Source organism: Sprattus sprattus (assembly GCF_963457725.1).
Source record: "Sprattus sprattus genome assembly, chromosome: 19".
Taxonomy (NCBI): domain Eukaryota; kingdom Metazoa; phylum Chordata; class Actinopteri; order Clupeiformes; family Clupeidae; genus Sprattus; species Sprattus sprattus.
In genome coordinates this window covers 479907-501898 of record NC_137917.1, presented here as the reverse complement: position 1 = coordinate 501898, position 21992 = coordinate 479907, and the positions used below count along the sequence as shown (strand labels likewise).

Genomic DNA, 21992 nt, shown 5'->3' with positions numbered 1-21992 from the left:
CCCTCTCCCCCTCTCCCTTCCTTACACACACACACACACGCATGCATGCACATACACACACACACACACTCACACACAAACTCTCTGACACACACACACACACACACACACACACACTCACACACTCTCTCTCACACACACACACACACACACTTGCATGCATATACACACTCTCACACAAACACCCAAACAGACACACACTCTCTCTCTCACACACACATACACACATGCACACACAAACACACACACACACACACACACACACACATGCATACACACACTCACACACACACATGCTTACACACATTCCTGTGCAGTCACCCTTTATGTGAGACTCAGAGGCACGATGTATTACTGTACTGTCAAGCCCCATGGTAACACTAAGCAGACGGAGAGAGAGTGAAGTGGAGCTAACGGATAAATCACTGTTTAGATCCTGACGGGTGAGAAGCAGACCAGCGCCTGCTAACACAGGACACATACGCAAACACACACACACACACACACGCAGGGTTCACTGAAGGGGCTCGGCTGCCACTGCCAGCCCTCCAGATCCAGCTGTGTTTCATGACTCAGCTCTCCTTCTCTCTCTGGAGTTTCTGCAACAACACGTTCCTGCCTTTGGCTGCACCGCTGGGAAACTGGGCTGTCTGTCTATCGGACTCAGACGCATTCCACTGTGTGGTTCACGGAGCTGCGAGAGTCCTGCATACTGCCATGCGCTGGAGCAGACTTGTGTGCCTGCGGCTCTGGCTCTGGCTCTGGCTGGCTGCTCTGCTGGTCCAGATGAGATGCAGGGCTGATGGCGAGGAGCAGCACCAGGCGCGTCTGGGGGCTGGGGACGGGAGAGGTCACAGCTCCATGCCACTCAGCCAGTGCACATACACTTTCATTCTGCCGGAGATGACAGGAGCCACTCAGGCCAGCTGCCCAGGGCGGGGGGAGCCAGAGCTGGGGGGCAACAGCCTTCTGGGAGAGGCAGCAGAGGAGACACAGAGCCCTGTGGGGCAGCGAGTTCAGCACCTGGAGCTGGCCATAGAGAACTACACACACTGGATCCAGCAGGTGAGTGGCCTCCGTGTTGGGAGTGGAGTGTGATGTAGTTTCTAAATTCCCTGTAAATGCATGGTAAGATGTTATTGTTATGTTATTTTTGCACAGAGTACTTGATGGAGTTTTTATAGTTGTCCTTGTTGTTTCGTGATCAACTCATTTCTTTTAACAGATCAATTTAATGTCAGAACTCTGCATATGATGTGTGAAGTGTGATACACAAGGAAAACCCTACACAAGAAATAATCACCAAAGTGTTTTCACAACAGGACTGTAATCCATCTTACTGTGAAATGAGCACTCTGCCTTGTCTGCAGGAGACACCAGGTTTGGAGTTAACACTGAGAAGGCTGAGTGGTTTTGGCCACAGCTGAGTTGAAGGATCCACCTTTGGGAATAGAGTCTGTTTTATTCAGTACTCTGTCAATTGTCAAAACAGCCCTACTAGCTTTGAATCTCTCCAGTTCTTTTTTGCTCCCTTTAATCTTATTGGATGGAGCGCTGCTCTTAGTAACCACTCGTAACATATCAAACAGTCTGTCTGCTTATAAATGAGACTGTTGGATTTGTGTGTGCCGTAAATGGCTATGGTTAACCTTATCCACTGTGGACATCCATTGTGCTGACTTACCGATTCATTGGCTAGCTCGAGTAGAGTCCTTACACACTCCCCTCTCTTTTGTATTTCTCAACATAGCAGACCCTTTTCAGTCCTACAGCTTGACATGATCAATCAGAGGATAGATGTTAGCAAGTTGAGTCTGGATTGTGTGAAGCTCTAACCTGACATGTTAAAACACAGGCGTACTCCATGTTAACGGTGCTGTGGCCCTGTGCCTCTGGGCAGTCTACATTTAGAGGTTTTCCGACGGATAAGATTGATGGGAACCTTTTTGCTCCTCAATGTTCCCTTTAAGTCATTTTCAGACAGAACTCATTCTGTGAGGGAAGTAGACAGACCACAGAAGTACAGACAGAGAGATATGCATTTATCTGACAGCGCACTCTGTTGAACCATTATGCAGTGCAGACCATTCTCTAGCATAGCTTCAAAGTGCATACTTTGTACTGTGCATTGTGCATACTGAACCATACTGATAGACTCATATTCAGATGCTACTCCAGGATGAGAATAAAGAGATGTTTCTGGGTTTCACCACCAAGCTGTGGATGTGTTTGCTCCAGTGTTAACAAGAAATTCATATACTAAAAATGTAAAAACTCCATCCATGGAATTGTACTTATTTTAAAGACCTTTGTGAACATACAAATACAGTAGAGCGGCACCAGTAGACATCCGCGCCAAGGTACAGTATTCTATACAAAAACTGCTGTCTCATCCAAATCCAGTTATTGTTTGTCAGCATGAGAAATTCCAAGGGGAATGAGCTAACCTGATCTTATCCACCTGTGACTGGTTCATGTGTGCTATAAATTAGAAGAGGAGCCAGCCACAGGCCTAAAGATTCACATTCATCACAACGGCCAAAGGGTTTGCTCAACCAGTTGTACAGATTCTACTCTAGAGCCTACTTTGAAATTCCTAAAAATCCAATGGGATCCAAGATGGTCCATTAAAACATACTGAAAATAAACAGCAGGATCCAGAATACATAATTTGACACAGTAGCCCCTTACACTCTTAAAAAAGCTGGGTTAAAAATAACCCAAAAACAACCCAGCGCTGGGTCAAAAATGACATAAAGCCATTATGGGTTGGAATAACCCAGCACGCTGGGTTACACATTTTAACCCTGTTCGTTGGGTTAAGTTGGGTTATGAAATCAACCCAGCAGATGGGTTGAAACAACTTTATTGCAGGGTTGAACTTACCCAATGTTTGGGTTGCAAAAATTAAGTCAAATCATGGGTAAACCAAAACTCTTACTGCCATGGATGGTTTGCCACCATCTATGCTAAAGCAATGCTCGAATGATAAATTAAATGTAGTAAGTTATTAGTCAGCCTTCTCCAGCATAGATGCAGGGAAAAGGTCAACAAAAAGTGGCAGTAAAAAGAAAAACACCAATCAAACAAGACAACAAAGACATTCATTCAACAGAAAATTGTGCCCTTAGGACCTGGATGGTGGGACGCACTGGTCCAGGTATTTCAAAAACTGTTTGTAGAAATTCCCAAACCTGGGCACAGGGACTTGGATAGCCTATATCAAAAACAAAAAAAGCTTTGAAACACTCGTCCACTGCTGAAAGTAGAGACGGATGTTGCAGAGCTCTGCCGTTTATGATTAGGAATGCCTGAGTGCAGTCATTGCCCAACTTGAGAACGTAGGGGTGCTCAACCCTCTGGTGAGCTGTCAAATACTCAGCCATATTTGTTCCAATCTGTAAGAGGAATATGTAGGTTTGAGGGAACATTCTATTCAAAAGAACATTCTATTCTATTCTCGGTAACACTTTATTTTAGCGTTACATCTATTAGCACCAATACCTACAATATTAATGTCTGTGTCAGTAACTTGTAAGGCATGTACTAAGCAAAATCAGACAGTTGTTAGACATTTATTTGCAAATGTCTTGTTCATGCACAATAAGGGATTTATTACCAATATAACCTTAGTAAGGACCTAGTAGACCTAGATTTCTATTTATGAGTAAGCAGTAAGTGCCAGAATACAATGTGTATGAGCTCCTGGTACACTGTGTGAACAAACCCTGAACAGTGTGGAAACAGATGTGGAATAAGGGTCCCTACTCTAAATTGAGGCATTGCTCAGTTAATTTGCGAACATTTGCGAATACATGCCTAACAAATGTTTTGCATGCAAAATAGTAAATAGTAAATATCTCAACTCACAAGCTGGGTATCCACAAACACACTACTGCTTTCCAAAATGGTGGGTCGCACCATTTTCCTGCCCACTCTGTAAGGGATCGCTGGTATGACCTGTGGTAGCAGCAAAAGGGCGACTTCGTCACGTTTGTCTGCAATATATGTCAAGAAAACCCAATTAAAATAATTTATTTAGTTTACAGTGAATACAAAGACACAAAATAATCATGGAAATCAATGCCTTTGCTTAGTCACTAACATGCGCACCTTCCTTCATGAAACACTGTGGTCTTTTCTGGTTTCTTGGCTTCAATGGGTTAACATTGTATTACAAGGAGTGTGACAGCGCACATACCTGCAGAGAGGTGTTCGACGTTGGCCGCCCTCTGCCCTTGACCCATCTGAATGAGTTTTTCGCCAAAGAGGCTCCAACTTTGCTCTAGTTTGTTTGTACTATCAGGATTAAGGAATGCAAAGTCCTGTGAAATCTACAAATAGAATAATACAAGGGTAACAGGAAAAGGTCCCATGAAGTTAATGTCATGTTGAATAGGCTTGGCAGTTCTATGCTAAGACACTTGAAACGATTAAAGTGAATGCAGCCCCAGTGCTTATTTGTGTTAACAATATAATATTATTTGTTTAGTAATGGTACATTTCAAACCTTCAAAAGTTGGAATTAAGTCGCTCAGTCCCCAGGCCTCAAGTGTCCGTTTGACAAAGTCATCCATCTTCAAAACAAATGTAAATGATCATTTTTACATAAAAAAGTCCGTAAATGACCGTGTGAATAGTTTCATAGTGTATACAATTAATACATGATCAGCTAGGTTGTCCATATGTGAATCACAAAACAGTAGGGCTCTCAAGTTTTGAAGATAGGCAAGAGTGACATATTGCCGAGCTCCCCCGCGATCAGAGGGGTATCTAGTGTTTATATAATCGATACCTCAGTGGTTCATGATCTCAGGGTTAGCTGATCGATGCCTGAGGGGAATCATATCTGTCACCTCAATTCATGGGTGGAAGGTGTACGGCGTTCGTGAGGTAGACTAGTTAATTAGGACGGGATTCAAACCCGAAAGACTTAGATTCCGTGACTAACTCTTGCTCTGGCCATGGATGTTACTGTGGTGGTTTTCACAAAAACTACTCAACATACCCGGTGTTATTGAGCGTTTTGACTACTCAGCTGAAGCTAGCTAACACTACCATTGTATCTAACACTACACATTATATACTGTATATCCTTCTATCTATCTATCTTGAAGACCGTGTCTTGGATGTGTAGAATTGAACACGTAAATGTCCTAAAGGCACAAGTACACAGACAATTGTCTAGCCTTTCTGGAAGAGCTAGGCATCCGTTAGCTATATGTTAATCGGGATATGGTGGGCGGTTGTGGGTGACCAGAATACCGCTGTGGTAAGCTAGCACTACTGCCTTCAACGGTAGTTGCTATGGGGATTCTTTCGGCCGATTAAATGTGATGAGTCTATTACTAGTATAGAGTAAACCGTGTACGCTGGAAACACGCACATACTATACACAAACCATTCAATGGCAGGTTTGTTATTGGTGTTGCCAAAATGAGACCTATACAAATAATGCCCTAAATTCGTCTGGTTTCGAGTCTGTCAAGCTAATGCAGGCTAAGTAGCCTATCGCTAGCTACCCTACAACGAACTACATCGCCACCCACCGACTGACGTACTACTGCTTTCCAAAATGGTGGGTCGCACCATTTTCCTGCCCACTCTGTAAGGGATCGCTGGTATGACCTGTGGTAGCAGCAAAAGGGCGACTTCGTCACGTTTGTCTGCAATATATGTCAAGAAAACCCAATTAAAATAATTTATTTAGTTTACAGTGAATACAAAGACACAAAATAATCATGGAAATCAATGCCTTTGCTTAGTCACTAACATGCGCACCTTCCTTCATGAAACACTGTGGTCTTTTCTGGTTTCTTGGCTTCAATGGGTTAACATTGTATTACAAGGAGTGTGACAGCGCACATACCTGCAGAGAGGTGTTCGACGTTGGCCGCCCTCTGCCCTTGACCCATCTGAATGAGTTTTTCGCCAAAGAGGCTCCAACTTTGCTCTAGTTTGTTTGTACTATCAGGATTAAGGAATGCAAAGTCCTGTGAAATCTACAAATAGAATAATACAAGGGTAACAGGAAAAGGTCCCATGAAGTTAATGTCATGTTGAATAGGCTTGGCAGTTCTATGCTAAGACACTTGAAACGATTAAAGTGAATGCAGCCCCAGTGCTTATTTGTGTTAACAATATAATATTATTTGTTTAGTAATGGTACATTTCAAACCTTCAAAAGTTGGAATTAAGTCGCTCAGTCCCCAGGCCTCAAGTGTCCGTTTGACAAAGTCATCCATCTTCAAAACAAATGTAAATGATCATTTTTACATAAAAAAGTCCGTAAATGACCGTGTGAATAGTTTCATAGTGTATACAATTAATACATGATCAGCTAGGTTGTCCATATGTGAATCACAAAACAGTAGGGCTCTCAAGTTTTGAAGATAGGCAAGAGTGACATATTGCCGAGCTCCCCCGCGATCAGAGGGGTATCTAGTGTTTATATAATCGATACCTCAGTGGTTCATGATCTCAGGGTTAGCTGATCGATGCCTGAGGGGAATCATATCTGTCACCTCAATTCATGGGTGGAAGGTGTACGGCGTTCGTGAGGTAGACTAGTTAATTAAGACGGGATTCAAACCCGAAAGACTTAGATTCCGTGACTAACTCTTGCTCTGGCCATGGATGTTACTGTGGTGGTTTTCACAAAAACTACTCAACATACCCGGTGTTATTGAGCGTTTTGACTACTCAGCTGAAGCTAGCTAACACTACCATTGTATCTAACACTACACATTATATACTGTATATCCTTCTATCTATCTATCTTGAAGACCGTGTCTTGGATGTGTAGAATTGAACACGTAAATGTCCTAAAGGCACAAGTACACAGACATTTGTCTAGCCTTTCTGGAAGAGCTAGGCATCCGTTAGCTATATGTTAATCGGGATATGGTGGGCGGTTGTGGGTGACCAGAATACCGCTGTGGTAAGCTAGCACTACTGCCTTCAACGGTAGTTGCTATGGGGATTCTTTCGGCCGATTAAATGTGATGAGTCTATTACTAGTATAGAGTAAACCGTGTACGCTGGAAACACGCACATACTATACACAAACCATTCAATGGCAGGTTTGTTATTGGTGTTGCCAAAATGAGACCTATACAAATAATGCCCTAAATTCGTCTGGTTTCGAGTCTGTCAAGCTAATGCAGGCTAAGTAGCCTATCGCTAGCTACCCTACAACGAACTACATCGCCACCCACCGACTGACGTAAAAACTTCACCTTTTGACACCCTTCTTTTTTTTAAAACACGGCCCCGAACATCATGACGTTTGGATATTCATCACCATTCATAAGTGTAATGAAATGCTGGAAAAAATATATTACCACATCAACTTACCTCACAGAGCTCAAACCTTAACGGTTCCCGCAAAATGGCTGACGTTGTCTGGCAGAAAAGTTTTCAAGCGGCAGAGTATATTCTTGGAATCTCTGGCATAACCCAATGCATTTGGGTTACTGGCTGGGTTAATATTATGGGTTGAAATTACCCAACACAACCCAACATAACCCAGCGTTCGTGTTAACCCAGCGTTTGGGTTACGAAAATAACCCAGCATTTTTTAGAGTGTATACATGTGTCAATGTGATCCGATCACATCGCGTCTGTTCCGATAGAAACTCGCGATATGGTTACAATTGCCTCATGTAGGACTGGTCTAGATGTGATCTGATCGTTTTTCCGCCGATTGTCTGAGCCTTTCGAGAGAGGTGGTTTACCCCGATCGTTCAGCTCAGAAAAGGGCGTGTCAAATCAGGCCGATGTGCCATGGGGGAGGCGGTGACAGGAGGCTAGAAAGTTAGAGGCTAGAAAGTTCTTGCCTGTTCTTGAAAGGAGACTGATCCAATAGGCTAGTAGGCCTACAATTTTTTATCATTGTAATAAAACGCAATTTGGTACACCATTTTAATATGGTAATATAGCCTACTGTTTTTTGCAAAATGAAAGAAAGCATATTAAAGAAACGCCGACTCGAGCCTATTAATTCCGAAATTTCACCATATTGTAGGCTATATGGGCCATTCTACCGAATTCGTGTAATATGCAGTCCCTCAACAATAAAAACTATTTACAAAACAATTAGGTATTTAGGCATAGATAATTAATTAGAAAATGTTATGGTCTTTATAAACCCAATGCATTGCATGAGATAGTGATAAGCTAAATATATACAAAATCATCATTTATAGGGTACTTTCTATTGGGAAGTAGCTGTCCCCAACCCTGACATCTAAATTTCAATGCCTTTAAATAACACTTTACATTTTTTTCAATGATTTAATTTCAAAGGTCTTTATGATTGGGTTGAAACTGAACTTGGAATATTTAGATTTATTGTGGGTTTCATTTTTAAATCAATTTACTATACTCAAAAAATCATGTCCCTAGTTTTCATGTCACTACCGAAACACAAGAGTTTTAGTCCATTGGCTGAGCCTGTGTTTTAGCCACGACTCTGCATTTTTGACCATGCAGTGACACTGCATCTCTGTCCCTCATGGTTGAATGGTAAGTAGCTAAATCCCATAGTTTTTATATAAATGTGTTCCAAAGTCTGAAAATCGACGTGTAACCTTAAGAATTGTCACTACCGAAACGCATGTTTTCTTCAATTAAGTAAACCTTTTGGGGTTTCATGGAAAATGTTATGTTTGTATGTGTGTTCACCTCTTCAAAGATGTGTTTGCAAGCCGTGTGCTTGCTAGAATTCTTTATTTATGCTTAAAGTTTTTCTACCGCTGCGCTATAGAGAGTGTGCTTACATACTGCCTGAATGTATGGTCCTACAGCTGTACAAAGGCGGAGCAGGCAGCCATCCAGAGGCTGATTAAAACAGCGGGAAGGATCATTGGAGTAGAGCTGCCCGACATCTTGTCCATCTCCTCCTCCCGTTGCCTGCAGCGCTCTAAACGCATCCTCACAGACCCTTCTCATCCTGCCCATCATCTGTTCCAGTTACTCCCATCAGGGAAAAGGTTCAGATCAAAAAAGGCACGCACCTCCAGGATGGCAAAGAGCTTCTATCCCTGTGCAATAAGGCTCCTCAACAGCTTACCCACCCCACCCCCCCACCCCCCTTCATCTCCCCCCGGCCCAGCCCGCCCCGCCCCCCTTGGACTGTGCACTCTAACACTTGATGCACCTTAATATGGAAATATGGAGATATGGAAATATATTGCATTTATTATTTTTATTATTATTATTTTATGTATGATATTTATGAATCTATTTATTAATTGTTATTTATTATTATTTAGCTGTGTAAGAAGTCTGGTTGCCTCTACTGTCTCGTTGTCTTTGTGGCAATGACAAATAAAGTACTTTGAACTTTTTTTGAACTTTGAACTTTGAAAGTTAGCTAGAATTGTCACTACCGAAACAGTCACTACCGAAACATATGGTAGTGACCAGATGATTTTGGTAGTGACAAAATTAAATGGTAAGTAGTTCAATCCCATAATTTTTAAATAAATGTGTTGTGTGGACTAAAGGGCGGCCCAGAGCACCTTTTGGATGATTTTGGCAGAGAAATGAAAATCCATCCAACAGGGTAGTCACTACCGAAACAGTGCAGTCACTACCGAAACAGATTAATTGAACTTGAAAATTTGGTAAAAAATGAATTTCTATGGATTTCATTGTGAAAACCTTCAAGAAATATTTGTAAAAATACTCTTCAGAGAAGGGAAGGAAACACAATCTGAACAGGTCAATAATAATACTTTTTTACTATAGTAAATGTGATGTTTCGGTAGTGACAATTTTTGGAAGAGGAAAAACATTCCAACACATTCTGAAAATACAATATAAAACTTGACTGTTATTTTACTAGATATGTGTACTTTAGATATGGTACAATATACATATGGACAAAGATTTGGGAATAAACCAAAAAAAAACTCAAAATATATCCGACATGACTTTGCATCAATTCGGTAGAATGGCCCATATACTGTAAAAAAAACCCACACATCACCTCTAAAGAGTTTCGGACCTCTCTGGCAGCATCTGGGGTAAATGTACATGGGTCTACAATCAGACGAAAATTGTTGGTTTTGATCGTGACAAAATAATTCTATCTCGGACTCATCTGTTTAAAGAAGGGACTTCCAGAAGGCCTTTGGTTTATCCAAGTGCTCTCGGGCAAAGTTGAAACGGGCAGTTTTGTTCTTTCTTGAGAGCAGAGGCTTCCTTCTAGCAACCCGATCATGAATGTCATGTATATTCAATTTTCGTCTGATTGTAGACCCATGTACATTTACCCCAGATGCTGCCAGAGAGGTCTGAAACTCTTTAGAGGTGATGTGTGGGTTGACTTTTACCTGATTTATTCTTCTTCTGGTGCTTCTTGGTGATGGTCTTGATGGGCGTCCACTTCTAGGCAGAGATGCGGTCATGTTGAATGCCCTCCATTTCTAAATTATTTGTCTTGGATGGATGGATGGAGCTGGAATCTTTTGGAGATGGTCTTATAGCTTTCCCAAGACTGATGGGCTGTCAGAACCATCTTCCTGATGTTCTCGGATATCTCGTTTCCTTTCGGCATTGTTGATCTGTGTGGGTTCACGTTGGCACTACAGTGGTTTGGTTGGTTTCCTCCCTCTTTTAATCTGTGTTGCCCAAACCTTTCCCTAAGGATGTCTCAGGTGATCGGTTTGCTTAATTGACTAATTAAGCACCCAAATAAGTTTCACTGAATCTGTTACCTGCTTGACTTTACCAATTCAGCTGGGGGTTCACTTACTTTTGAAATGGACTAATTCCATGTTTCATGTAGTCTTTTGGCTACTCAAACAATTCCCTCTAAAAAAAGTACATGCAAATGATAAACATAAACCTGACATTCCTTCTATGGAAAATTGGTGATGAAAAAAATGAAAAATCATGGTAAAACAACAGAAAACTCCTAAGTGGTCAAGGGGTTCACATACGTTAAAGTGGCACTGTATATGGAAGTTTGTAGAGAGATTGCGGGGGAGTAAAATGCTCCGCTGCCGAAGTAGATTACATGTTTTTAACTTCGGGGTTAATTCCCTTTCCTTTACGTCTGCTGCTGGCTAGTAAATACAGACAGCCGGAAAGGTTAATAAACGGAATTAAATAGCTACACACTACACACGCTATGTTTTAATAAAACCCACGTTACTCACATACTGGTTAACACTGTTTGTTACAGCACATTAATGTTTGTCGCTACATCCAAACTGCGTCACCGTTGTTCCTCCCTGTATGTGCTCCAGCCGCACCATTTTACTTGCAATGTGAATCATTTAATTTAAATATGCTTATTGGCATTTGTTGCACCTTAATCATTTTCTACAAACATGATATGCTATGTATGGTGTAGTAGACTGAGACTCTATTCACTACTGCACAAAAACTAGACACGTTTGCAAAACTAGACGTTTGCAATGAAGTAGGTAAAACAACTTTCGCCAATGTCTCCGTAAGGGAGATGGGTTATGTGCTCAAATTTCCTGGGATCAAAGTAGACGTTAGTATTCATGTGCAAACTAAAAATCACGTCTCAGGATTGCTGCGCATGCAAGTTATTTCGGGTGTATCAACTGTACCCATGTCTCAACTGTAACTAATACCACTGTCATATAATTATGAGTTCAGTAAAAGACGGAGCAAACACAGTTTTCTACCGTTGTTGAAACACATCCAGTGTAGACTCGTTTTCTTTCCATCTGAGAGTGGTTATTCAAAGAAAATATTAAGAACTATATGCTGATAGAAAGAAGGGAGCTTTAAGCCACTACACTGCCTGTGCACGATGCGGATCCACGTTGATGTTGTTAGTAAACAAACCAGGTGGGAGCACATCTCCGTGGTCTTTGCGCATGCCCGAGGCAATGTAAACGGATCACATTTTGCACATGTAGACACGTAACAACAAGAGCCGATTCCCTTAAAAATGTTCACACCTACACGCGAATACGATACGATAAACTGATCAGATCACACTGACACATGGATATGGGCCTACTGTGAGAGTTTTTGCAACAGTTTGGGTAATCATGTAGCAACTATAGTTTTATATGTCATGTCAACAGTAATGACTTGAATTGAATTAGATAGGCTTAATAGGTTGAATATGTTCATCACTTTCTGACCAGACTGGAATTGAAATATATGCAGATTACATCACATTTGCTGTCTTATACATGAATTGACTATGTCTGTGGCACTCTAGATTGAGGGCTTTGCGAGAACTAACATCAATGTGGAGGCAAGAAGACTAGAGCAAAGCCCAGTGAATGATGACACGGCTGCCATTTTGGATATGAGCACCAATTTGCTCTACCAGACTGCCAAACACACACGGAAATTCATGGATGTGGAGACACAGGTGAGGTACCCTTACCCTTCGGATTCATCTTCCCTTAAGCCATACAGGTATTCTGGGATGGACCACCTCGCAAAAATGTAAAAAAAAAAAAAAAAAAAGAAAAAAAAAAAGCTTTTACACCATGAAACTGCCAACTATATTGCCAAAAGACACCAGTTAGAATGTTAGCACGCTTTTGTCAGTCTCAGCTGTGCTCGTTTTAGTGTTTGCAAGGCTTTTAGAAAGTTAGCTGGCTTGTTTCAAACCTAAAGGTCTTGCTGCTGCTTGTCCAACTCTGGTGTATTGTACGTACAGTAGTTGATGCTGTATTTGTAGGTTCTGGATCAAACCTCCAGACTGGAGATTCAGCTACTGGAGAATTCTTTGTCAAACAACAAATTGGAGACCCAGCTGTTACAACAATCCAGTGAAATCACCAAACTTGCTCAACAAAATGGGTAAATTGAACCCCATATCCATGACACACTTTTGGTTCAGGATAGTCATATCATCAGAGCATCATGTCTGTGCTGTCAGTGTGATGGAGCAGAGGGAAGAGAAGGGTTAGTCCTGACTGCTGTCTGTGCTGTCAGTGTGTTGGAGCAGAGGGAAGAGAAGGGTTAGTCCTGACTGCTGTCTGTGCTGTCAGTGTGTTGGAGCAGAGGGAAGAGAAGGGTTAGCCATGACTGCTGTCTGTGCTGTCAGTGTGTTGGAGCAGAGGGAAGAGAAGGGTTAGCCATGACTGCTGTCTGTGCTGTCAGTGTGTTGGAGCAGAGGGAAGAGAAGGGTTAGCCATGACTGCTGTCTGTGCTGTCAGTGTGTTGGAGCAGAGGAAGGAGAAGGGTTAGTCCTGACTGCTGTCTGTGCTGTCAGTGTGTTGGAGCAGAGGGAAGAGAAGGGTTAGCCATGACTGCTGTCTGTGCTGTCAGTGTGTTGGAGCAGAGGGAAGAGAAGGGTTAGCCATGACTGCTGTCTGTGCTGTCAGTGTGTTGGAGCAGAGGGAAGAGAAGGGTTAGCCATGACTGCTGTCTGTGCTGTCAGTGTGTTGGAGCAGAGGGAAGAGAAGGGTTAGTCCTGACTGCTGTCTGTGCTGTCAGTGTGTTGGAGCAGAGGGAAGAGAAGGGTTAGCCATGACTGCTGTCTGTGCTGTCAGTGTGTTGGAGCAGAGGAAGGAGAAGGGTTAGTCCTGACTGCTGTCTGTGCTGTCAGTGTGTTGGAGCAGCGCTTGCATGGCATGGAGTTACGGCACGTGCAGCAGCTTGAGGCCCTGCTGCAGGAGCGCTCCGGACTGCAGAAGGTGGTGCTTCAGCAGAACCAGCTGATTGCAGAGTTGGAGAGCCGCATGGGCCTGGTCTCCAGCAACAACAGCCTACTGGAGAGCCAGCAGCAGCAGCTCAGACAGGCCATCACACGCCTGCAGGACATCTGCTCCAAGGATACAGGTATCTACGCTCAGGCTGGCTCCTCCTGCCTACTGCAGGTTTGGCTGAGAAAGACATGTTGTCTGGTTATAACATGCTAATAATAGAACTCCTGAGTGAGGAAGATGATCTATCTGCCTGTCAATCAAGTGTTCAAACCAAGGCAATACAGTGACACGTATGAAGCTAGATCATAGTAAGTCTTTGTTTTGTCTGTGTACATACCATTTTTTAATGGGTATTTTAAAAGGATATGCTGATATTTTTAGTTTGTATGTCATTTTTTTATGTAAAAAAATCATGTGCTTTGAATGTAAACCTATTTGTTCTCTTCCTTCTTATTCAGTAGAAGCCTCAAACAGCCTAGAGCAGGCTGATGAATACAGGATGTTTCGAGACTGTGCTGACGTTTTCCATGCAGGGTTCAACGAGAGTGGAGTCTACACTATTCATCTCACAAGTCACCAGACTGCAAAGGTCAGGTCTGGCTCGATGATCTCGGCAATAATTATGTGTTTTTTCAATACTTCAGTACAGTGGATAGTGAGATGCTGACAGGTATGTGTAGGATCATCATTAAACAGGCTTTAGGTTTTATCACGGTTACTTGAGATGCTGACCGGAGGCAGTTTTTGTGGAGGCTGCAGTGTGGTACATAAAAAATGGAATTATGTCAAGAGCGACTATTAACCTTTATCATGTCTACTCATAAAGAGTTTCATGTTTGTCTCATTTTTGAGCATTGGGTTAATAAGCCTACTTTTGGCCAAGGCCAGTTAATGGACCTTTGGGCTTTTTGCCAGAGTATCTGACTCCAATGTGCCAGTAATGTGGTTGGTATTAGCTAGCTCTGGAAATACTCTTGGCTCTCTGCTGTAGCAGATGTTCCTCTCCTGTAAAGAGCCCTGTTCACCCACAGCAAGCAGGCGGAGGCCATATGTTAAATACCTTGTCTGTGAAATGTTGAATTAATTCGACCTTGATCAGACTGTTAAGACTGAGCTTTTGATAATCGCACTCACCTCTGGTAAGACATGTTTACCAGAGGTGTACAGAACACACATGCTTGTTGCCAGAGTTGACCAGGATACCATTACAACACAGATGCTTGTTGCATACATATCCGGTCACTATGGCTATATATGGCTAGACTTGTTGTGAAAGTGGTGGAGGCATGCCAATCTAGTGCCCTTGTCCTGGGTGCCAATGTGCCAATGCTGCCTGCTGTGCGCCCTCTGTAGGTATACTGTGACATGGAGACTGTAGGAGGAGGTTGGACTGTGCTTCAAAGTAGGCAGGATGGCACTGTTGACTTCCACAGGACCTGGGAGGAATACAAGATGGTATTTTTACACAAAAGAGCTTTAACCAAAGAGATAATTTCAAAGTGAAGACACCTGCCTGACTCATTGTTTATACATCTGTCTTTATATGTCTTAAGATGTAACCCATAGTGTATTTACCTGTGTGTGTGTGTGTGTGTGTGTGTGTGTGTGTGTGTGTGTGTCTGTGTCTGTGTCTGTGTGCGTGTGCGTGTGCGTGTGCGTGTGCGTGTGCGTGTGCGTGTGCGTGTGCGTGCGTGCGTGTGTGTGTCTGTCCCAGGGCTTTGGCCCTCTCTCTGGAGAGCACTGGTTGGGGAATGAGCTTGTTTTCCTGTTGACCAGTCAGAGGCAGTACTCCTTAAGGGTGGAGCTCACAGACTGGAATGACCAGCATGGCCTCTCTCAGTATGAACAGTTCCACATCTCCAGTGAGAAACAAAACTACAGGTGTGTGTTGCCAATCAAATGCCTGATTAAACGCCGATCAAATGCTCAATTAAATGGAGTGGAGTTTGCCCCTCTTTTATGTGCTTCACAGAAACCCCCCATTTATCAAGACGCTTGCAGTTGGTTTCTTATGGAGAGAGATATGTCTCAAAAGTATTCGTAAATGCAAGTACCATGATCCACAAATGTTTCACGATTTACAAATGTGTTTTGCAATCCACAAAAACAAAATTCTTACTCGTGATTTGTAAGTTGGCATGATTTGTACACATAGATGTCCATTCGTAAATATATCGTTTGTAAATTCTTAAAATACTTAACATTTCTTGTGTGCATTACTCATGGTCTGTCATTTGTAAATCTACAATTCGCGTGTGAAGTGTTGAATCTGCATTTGTGGATCGCCCAATACACGCGTGCAATCCTTCTTCCTATGACGTAATTTTGAGAAAAAAAATTCGGTTTTGAGACATGGCTTTCTGATCCACAAATACAAGCCTCCCCCCTCCTCCTTTTCGACAGTGCCAACCTATCTGGTAGGTGGCAGTGTTGTCTTCTGCCTTGTAGTCAGGTGGCTTAACAACGCGATCGTGACCGGGGTGATAAAAGCATGAAATTTGGCACACACAGGGGCGGCCTTTCCTACAGGCGGGTTAGGCGGCCGCCTAGAGCGCCATCTAGAGGGAGAGCGCCAAATAATGCGCCCGAAAGAAGAAAAAAAAAACCACAATAATAATTTTCGTTTTTTTCCCCCGGACGCATACATTGGCGCCCCTTCTATATCTCCAACCAATATTTTGACATTAAGAACTAAATCTAACATTAGGATAAGAGCCAAAAATCAAAAACGGAGGGGTATGTTCTTCATTAGTATTGACAGAACGGCGTGCATGATTAGACGGGCCGGATTACAGAACACTTCAAATTGCTCTCTCTACTGTTGTAAAGACAGGTGAATTTAATGATATGGTAACCTCGCGAGGTGCAGGTATATGTACTTATGATGTACAAAACATATGTGTTATCATGAAAACACTAATGAACACAGTATTTCAGAGATCAAACTTATTTTGGAGAAACAGTGTATAATGAGCAGATAGACAACACGTGGGAAAAAATTACTACAACTTCTTCAGGGGGTTATCAAACATTATTGTGAATGACGAACAGTAACATGGATTAATGGGAACAGCCGCTCAACAGCGCCTCGTCTGCTGCAACTAATTACAAAACAAACTTCCTCCAACAATGTCACGTAGGCCTATGCGCAAATTAACTTATTCTTTTAACGACATTGAAGCGAAAAAGCCACAAAGCTAAATTTAACAAATAATGAGAATACATACTGTAACGTGCCGGCATAGTCGCCCCATAATGCCTTGCGGCGGGCGCATCATTTTCTATGTGTGATGATGAACTAATGATGTACCTGTTCCTTACTGTTCTTATTGCATGTCGTTGTACTGTGTTGGGACTGAATTTATACAGGTGCGTGACGGTAACACAGTCTATTTGCTGCAATCGTTGTTGTGTTTATGTGAAATAATTGCAGTCTTACAAGGCAAAAAAGCGTTTGAAAGTTTTCCGTTTTCGTGGGGGGGGGGCGTCGTGGGGCGCCAGGAGTGAAGCTCGCCTAGAGCGCCAAATGTGCTAGGGCCGCCCCTGGGCACACAGTTAGCTTTTACCCTACCAAGTAATATTAGAAGGGGCTCCCAAGTAAAACTGCTTGTTTTTTCGTTTTAAGGAGATTTTAAGCACATGACATCTAAGAGGCCCTGGACAACGTCAACTAAAATGTTTTTCCTTAATGTGAGCCCTTTATTGCAACTCATTCAATCAAAATATTATGTTAAATTCTGGGCTGTATTGGAGGGTAAATCTGCGCAATCTGAGATGAGGCACAGCTCGTCGCTGCCTCACAGTCTCGCTGTCTCCTGTCTGTTTGAACAGGACATGCGCAAATTCATAGATTGTGATAATAAAAATGCTCGAAATGATTGTAATCCTGCAGAAAATACATCGACAACAGCACAGATCAGTAGAAAAATATCAGTATATGACTTCAAATAACGTATTGATTAAGCATATAGGCCTATTCAGTGAAGCAACAGCTTGGCTCCCCGCTCACGTTTCTATGCGAGAGCACCTCATCTGTCATCATGAGAGTAAAAAACAAGTAACGATAAAATCAAATAAATACTGATATTTTTTCTACGCTGTGTGCCGTATAATTTTCACCAGATATAAGTTACTTTAAACTTTATCCTATTTCTTTTTTCAGTTTGTTTCTTTTTGTCACTGAACCCGTGTTACATTAAGCTGGCTTGACAAATGCTCATACCTCCCAGTGCCAGCCTGCTGGATCTCTAGTATGACTGCCCTTTATGCCCGGTGGCTCAGGGCCAGACATCTGCCCTGGCTTCTACCCTCAGTCTAGAGTATTGACCCTCTCTCTCTCTCTCTCTCTCTCTCTCTCTCTCTCTCTCTCTCTCTCTTTCTGTCTCTCTCTGTCTCTCTCTCTCTCACTCAGAGCTCCGATGGTACTGTATGACATGATACATGCCCCAAATAAACACAGTTCAAGTGGGGGTCATTATATTTACCATTTGGCAGATTTGAATTCCAGTATTTGAGCTATGAACACTTAATGACATGAGCCAATGGTCACTAGGGCTCTCGCACTCTGCAGGGTACTGCTGCCAGCTGAGCTCCATGCGCTAGAACATTCCCCATCCCCTCGCTATTCCTCCTAACTTAGATAATTATGAAAGTATTCATCTAATGTTTAGATTTTTTCATGATCCTGCAGGTCTACTTATTGAGTCTTTCATCTGTGTTTACATAAGCTGCTGATGTAGTGTGTGAGTGTGTGTTCAATCCCAGAGCATATTTCCCCTTCACAGACATTGTGCTGATAAAACATTTATAGCACCTTTGATCAAGCCCTCGTAGTGCCCTTAAGCTTATGTGAACAGGCTGACTAAATATAAAGTTGAGATCTATTAGTGAGCAAACACCTGCCATTGGCCATCTGTCCACACTGCCAGGGCTGTTCCAGGTACTATACGGGTGTGCCCGCTGCATGACCCCACACAGTGCCAGGGCTGTTCCAGGTACTATACGGGTGTGCCCGCTGCATGACCCCACACAGTGCCAGGGCTGTTCCAGGTACAATACGGGTGTGCCCGCTGCATGACCCCACACATTGCCAGTTGTGTGTGAGAGAATGCAGACCCATGCCAGAGAACCGTTCCACTGGGCATCATGAAGCCCTCAGTGTACACCAGTGGGGTTAAGGTCTCACGGAAAATAACAAAACACACAAAAAACAATCAAGCTTTTGGAAATTTGGAATCTTTCACATTTCACCCTTTGAACTGCCCCAAAGTATTGTGTCTTGAATGCTCTCCCTACTCCATCCCTTTCCTCAGGTTATCTGTGGCGGGCTACAGTGGTACTGCGGGCAGACTCAGCAGCCTGGTCTCTCATGGAGCTGACTTCAGCACTAAGGATGTGGACAATGATAACTGCATGTGCCACTGTGCACCACTTCTCACAGGAGGCAAGTGGCAATCACACTACGCACCTAAAACTCACGTACCCAGGACAGTCACTGGCAGAGCTTTGTCATGAACAAACAGAACGCTTGTGACAGGCCATTATTGTATCACACAAAGTACATTGACAATAGTTAAATACAAAATAGAGTACAGCTCATGTTAACTTTTCCAATGATCACAAGGGTGTATCTTCACAATGAGGGACTGTGGTGGGTGGGGTGGCAGAGGTCAGTGATATAACTCAGAGGCTGAGAGACAATGACCCAAAATTGGACAGCAGAAGCCACCTGTGGCAACATATGCCCAGTCTACAGCTAGTGCTCTTGGTTAGGGTTAGATGCCAACATATGCCCAGTCTACAGCTAGTGCTCTTGGTTAGGGTTAGATGCCAACATATGCCCAGTCTACAGCTAGTGCTCTTGGTTAGGGTTAGATGCCAACATATGCCCAGTCTACAGCTAGTGCTCTTGGTTAGTGTGAAATAGTGTGCCCGAGTGGTTGGTTTGGTCAGACTTAAGGGATGGATGACGGCACAACAGTATTCCAAAAAGGGTTTTTTAATTTTCTATTTCTTTTCTACCTGCATGTTTAACAGACAAAACAAACAAACACTGAATGTAACATGAAACAAACACCGGGACAATGCCCACTTAGCTATGCACTAGCACCTGGTTTCAAACAACCATCACTTTAGGTCTGCTCACGTCAGCAACCTAACACACCGGGACAATGCCCACTAAACTATGCACCTGGTTTCTTCAACCCTCAACTTCGGTCTGCTCTCGTCAGCAACCTTCCTCAACTGAACTATGCGGCCCGTATTTAAACCAGCTGGCCGTTACCACTGACACGCATTAAACAATTAACAGTTTCGCACGGTATTCTTATCTTCCACGCAAACTGACATGAAACATCACATACGTACATGCAGGTTCTATTAACAATTCTACAATGAAACACTTAATAAAAAAGAGCACGTTTGATAACTATGAACCCCCCCTGCCCCGATGAGCACGTCTCTCGCAAAACACGAAATAATCACAGGTAATCCTTATCAGCCCTGCATCCCCGTTTGCTTCCCACGTTCCAATTAAACAGTTTGGGCCACCGATCAATGCACATAAACCCCAGCCCATTATATTCTTCACATAATCACATATATCACACAACAGTATCACATATTCCAATGTTCATATTAATGTCCATCCGAACGCATTATAGACACAGTGACTCAGATCTGCGGGGAAACCACCGCTTTAAGTGACAGTAGCCCTGCGCTCTGTCACAGTTAGGGTTAGGTGCCAACATATGCCCAGTCTACAGCTAGTGCTCTTGGGGTGAGTCAAATAAATATCATTTATTTAAATTTTCTTCCTCACCGTGCAGGCTGGTGGTTTGATGCTTGTGGCGCCTCCAATCTCAATGGAGTCTACTACAGCAAAGGACATCACATGGGCAAAATCAATGGCATAAAATGGCACTATTTTAAGGGCCCCAGTTATTCTCTTCAAAAGACCACCATGATGATCCGACCGCTGGACTTTGGAGACAGTCTGAGAGGACTGAAAACTGGTCATGATGCAGCTCTTCATCTCGATAAGGAACTTCATGGATGAAAACAAAAACATGTCCCATGACGAGAACATGACAAGGGAACAGACTTCCTTGATTATTGTGTTATCACTCACCACGATACATAATTCATCAACCTGTATAGTTTGTCTGGTATGTCAGTGTTGAAGCTGAACCTGTTTGTATTTATTCATTCATTCATTCATTCATTCCTCAGATATTTCTGTCCTCTGGATTATCACTACTGATGTTATGCCATGTAAACAACTCTAGAGCTTGGATTTCCACATAATTGCAACAAAAAAAGTCAGTTAATTAACTGTAAATATAGCATGACTTTAATATCAAATCAGTACAGTGTTTTATGGTAGATTAACTAAATGTATCACATGCTGATCGTTTGTTACTCTGTAGCACTGCACTGCTTTTAAGATTCACAATGAATTTTAAATATGAATATTCCTGATAAGTGTACTTTTATTATAAATTAGCATAGTGCATTTTAGGATGTACTTATGTTTAGGGTTAGAGTAAGGTTAATTAATTCGATCATACAAATTGATTAATAATGTCATGTGACAGACTGATGATATGCAGTTGTTCACATACATACAAAGATACATACATACATACATACATACATACATACATACATACTGTAAATGTGTGTAAATGATCATGACTAACACTTCCTTTAATTTCTTTATTCTTATTATTAACATCTGAACGATCAACTGACCTCACACACGCTCAACACTGTCACTCATGATTCATGAGCATTAGGACATGTCCTTGCTTCTGCTTCTGCTTGTGCTCCCATGGCAGGAGGCTGTGTTAATTAAATCTATGCTCTTCAGTAATACTCCTGCACACAGTACACTCCTTCTCCATCTGTATTGGTAGGGGGTTTGGCCATGATTGATTTCTGTGGCAAAATGTTCTCTTTTTGCCTGGAAGTTTCTCTCCTTTCCTTGGGAAGATACTTGTTCACATTTCCTGAGGGATGCTATAATGCTGAAGATCTATTTAAAGCAAAGGATTAGTGCTGTGGTTGAGATCTCACCTATGACACAGAATGAAGGTGGCCCTGTTGGCAGAGATGGGCAGTTTTTCAATTACTTGTATTTGAAATACTAGTTAATTTACTTTTGAGTATTTTGTAATTTGTATTTGATAGGGCCGATAAAAAAATCGAATATAATTTGCAACAAAATACTTTAGAGTGGAGTAATTTTGTATTTAAAATACTCAAAATACTTTCTCCCGTGTTTAGACAAAATTAGATTTTTTTCTGTCGGATTCTAGTCTATGATATGGT

General features: G+C 42.4%; 1 protein-coding gene across 1 annotated transcript; it reads left to right on the top strand.

The window, feature by feature from the left end:
• Positions 1–717: 717 nt before the first annotated feature.
• Positions 718–20718, top strand: LOC308380336 (angiopoietin-1-like; the record flags this gene model as incomplete). The annotated part of the gene is made up of 9 exons (XM_080857637.1): positions 718–1065; positions 12218–12373; positions 12689–12810; positions 13562–13794; positions 14120–14250; positions 15015–15116; positions 15376–15542; positions 18974–19104; positions 20489–20718. The coding sequence occupies 9 exons, from the start codon at positions 718–720 to the stop codon at positions 20716–20718; spliced, it is 1620 nt and encodes a 539-aa protein (XP_080713763.1).
• Positions 20719–21992: the final 1274 nt, after the last annotated feature.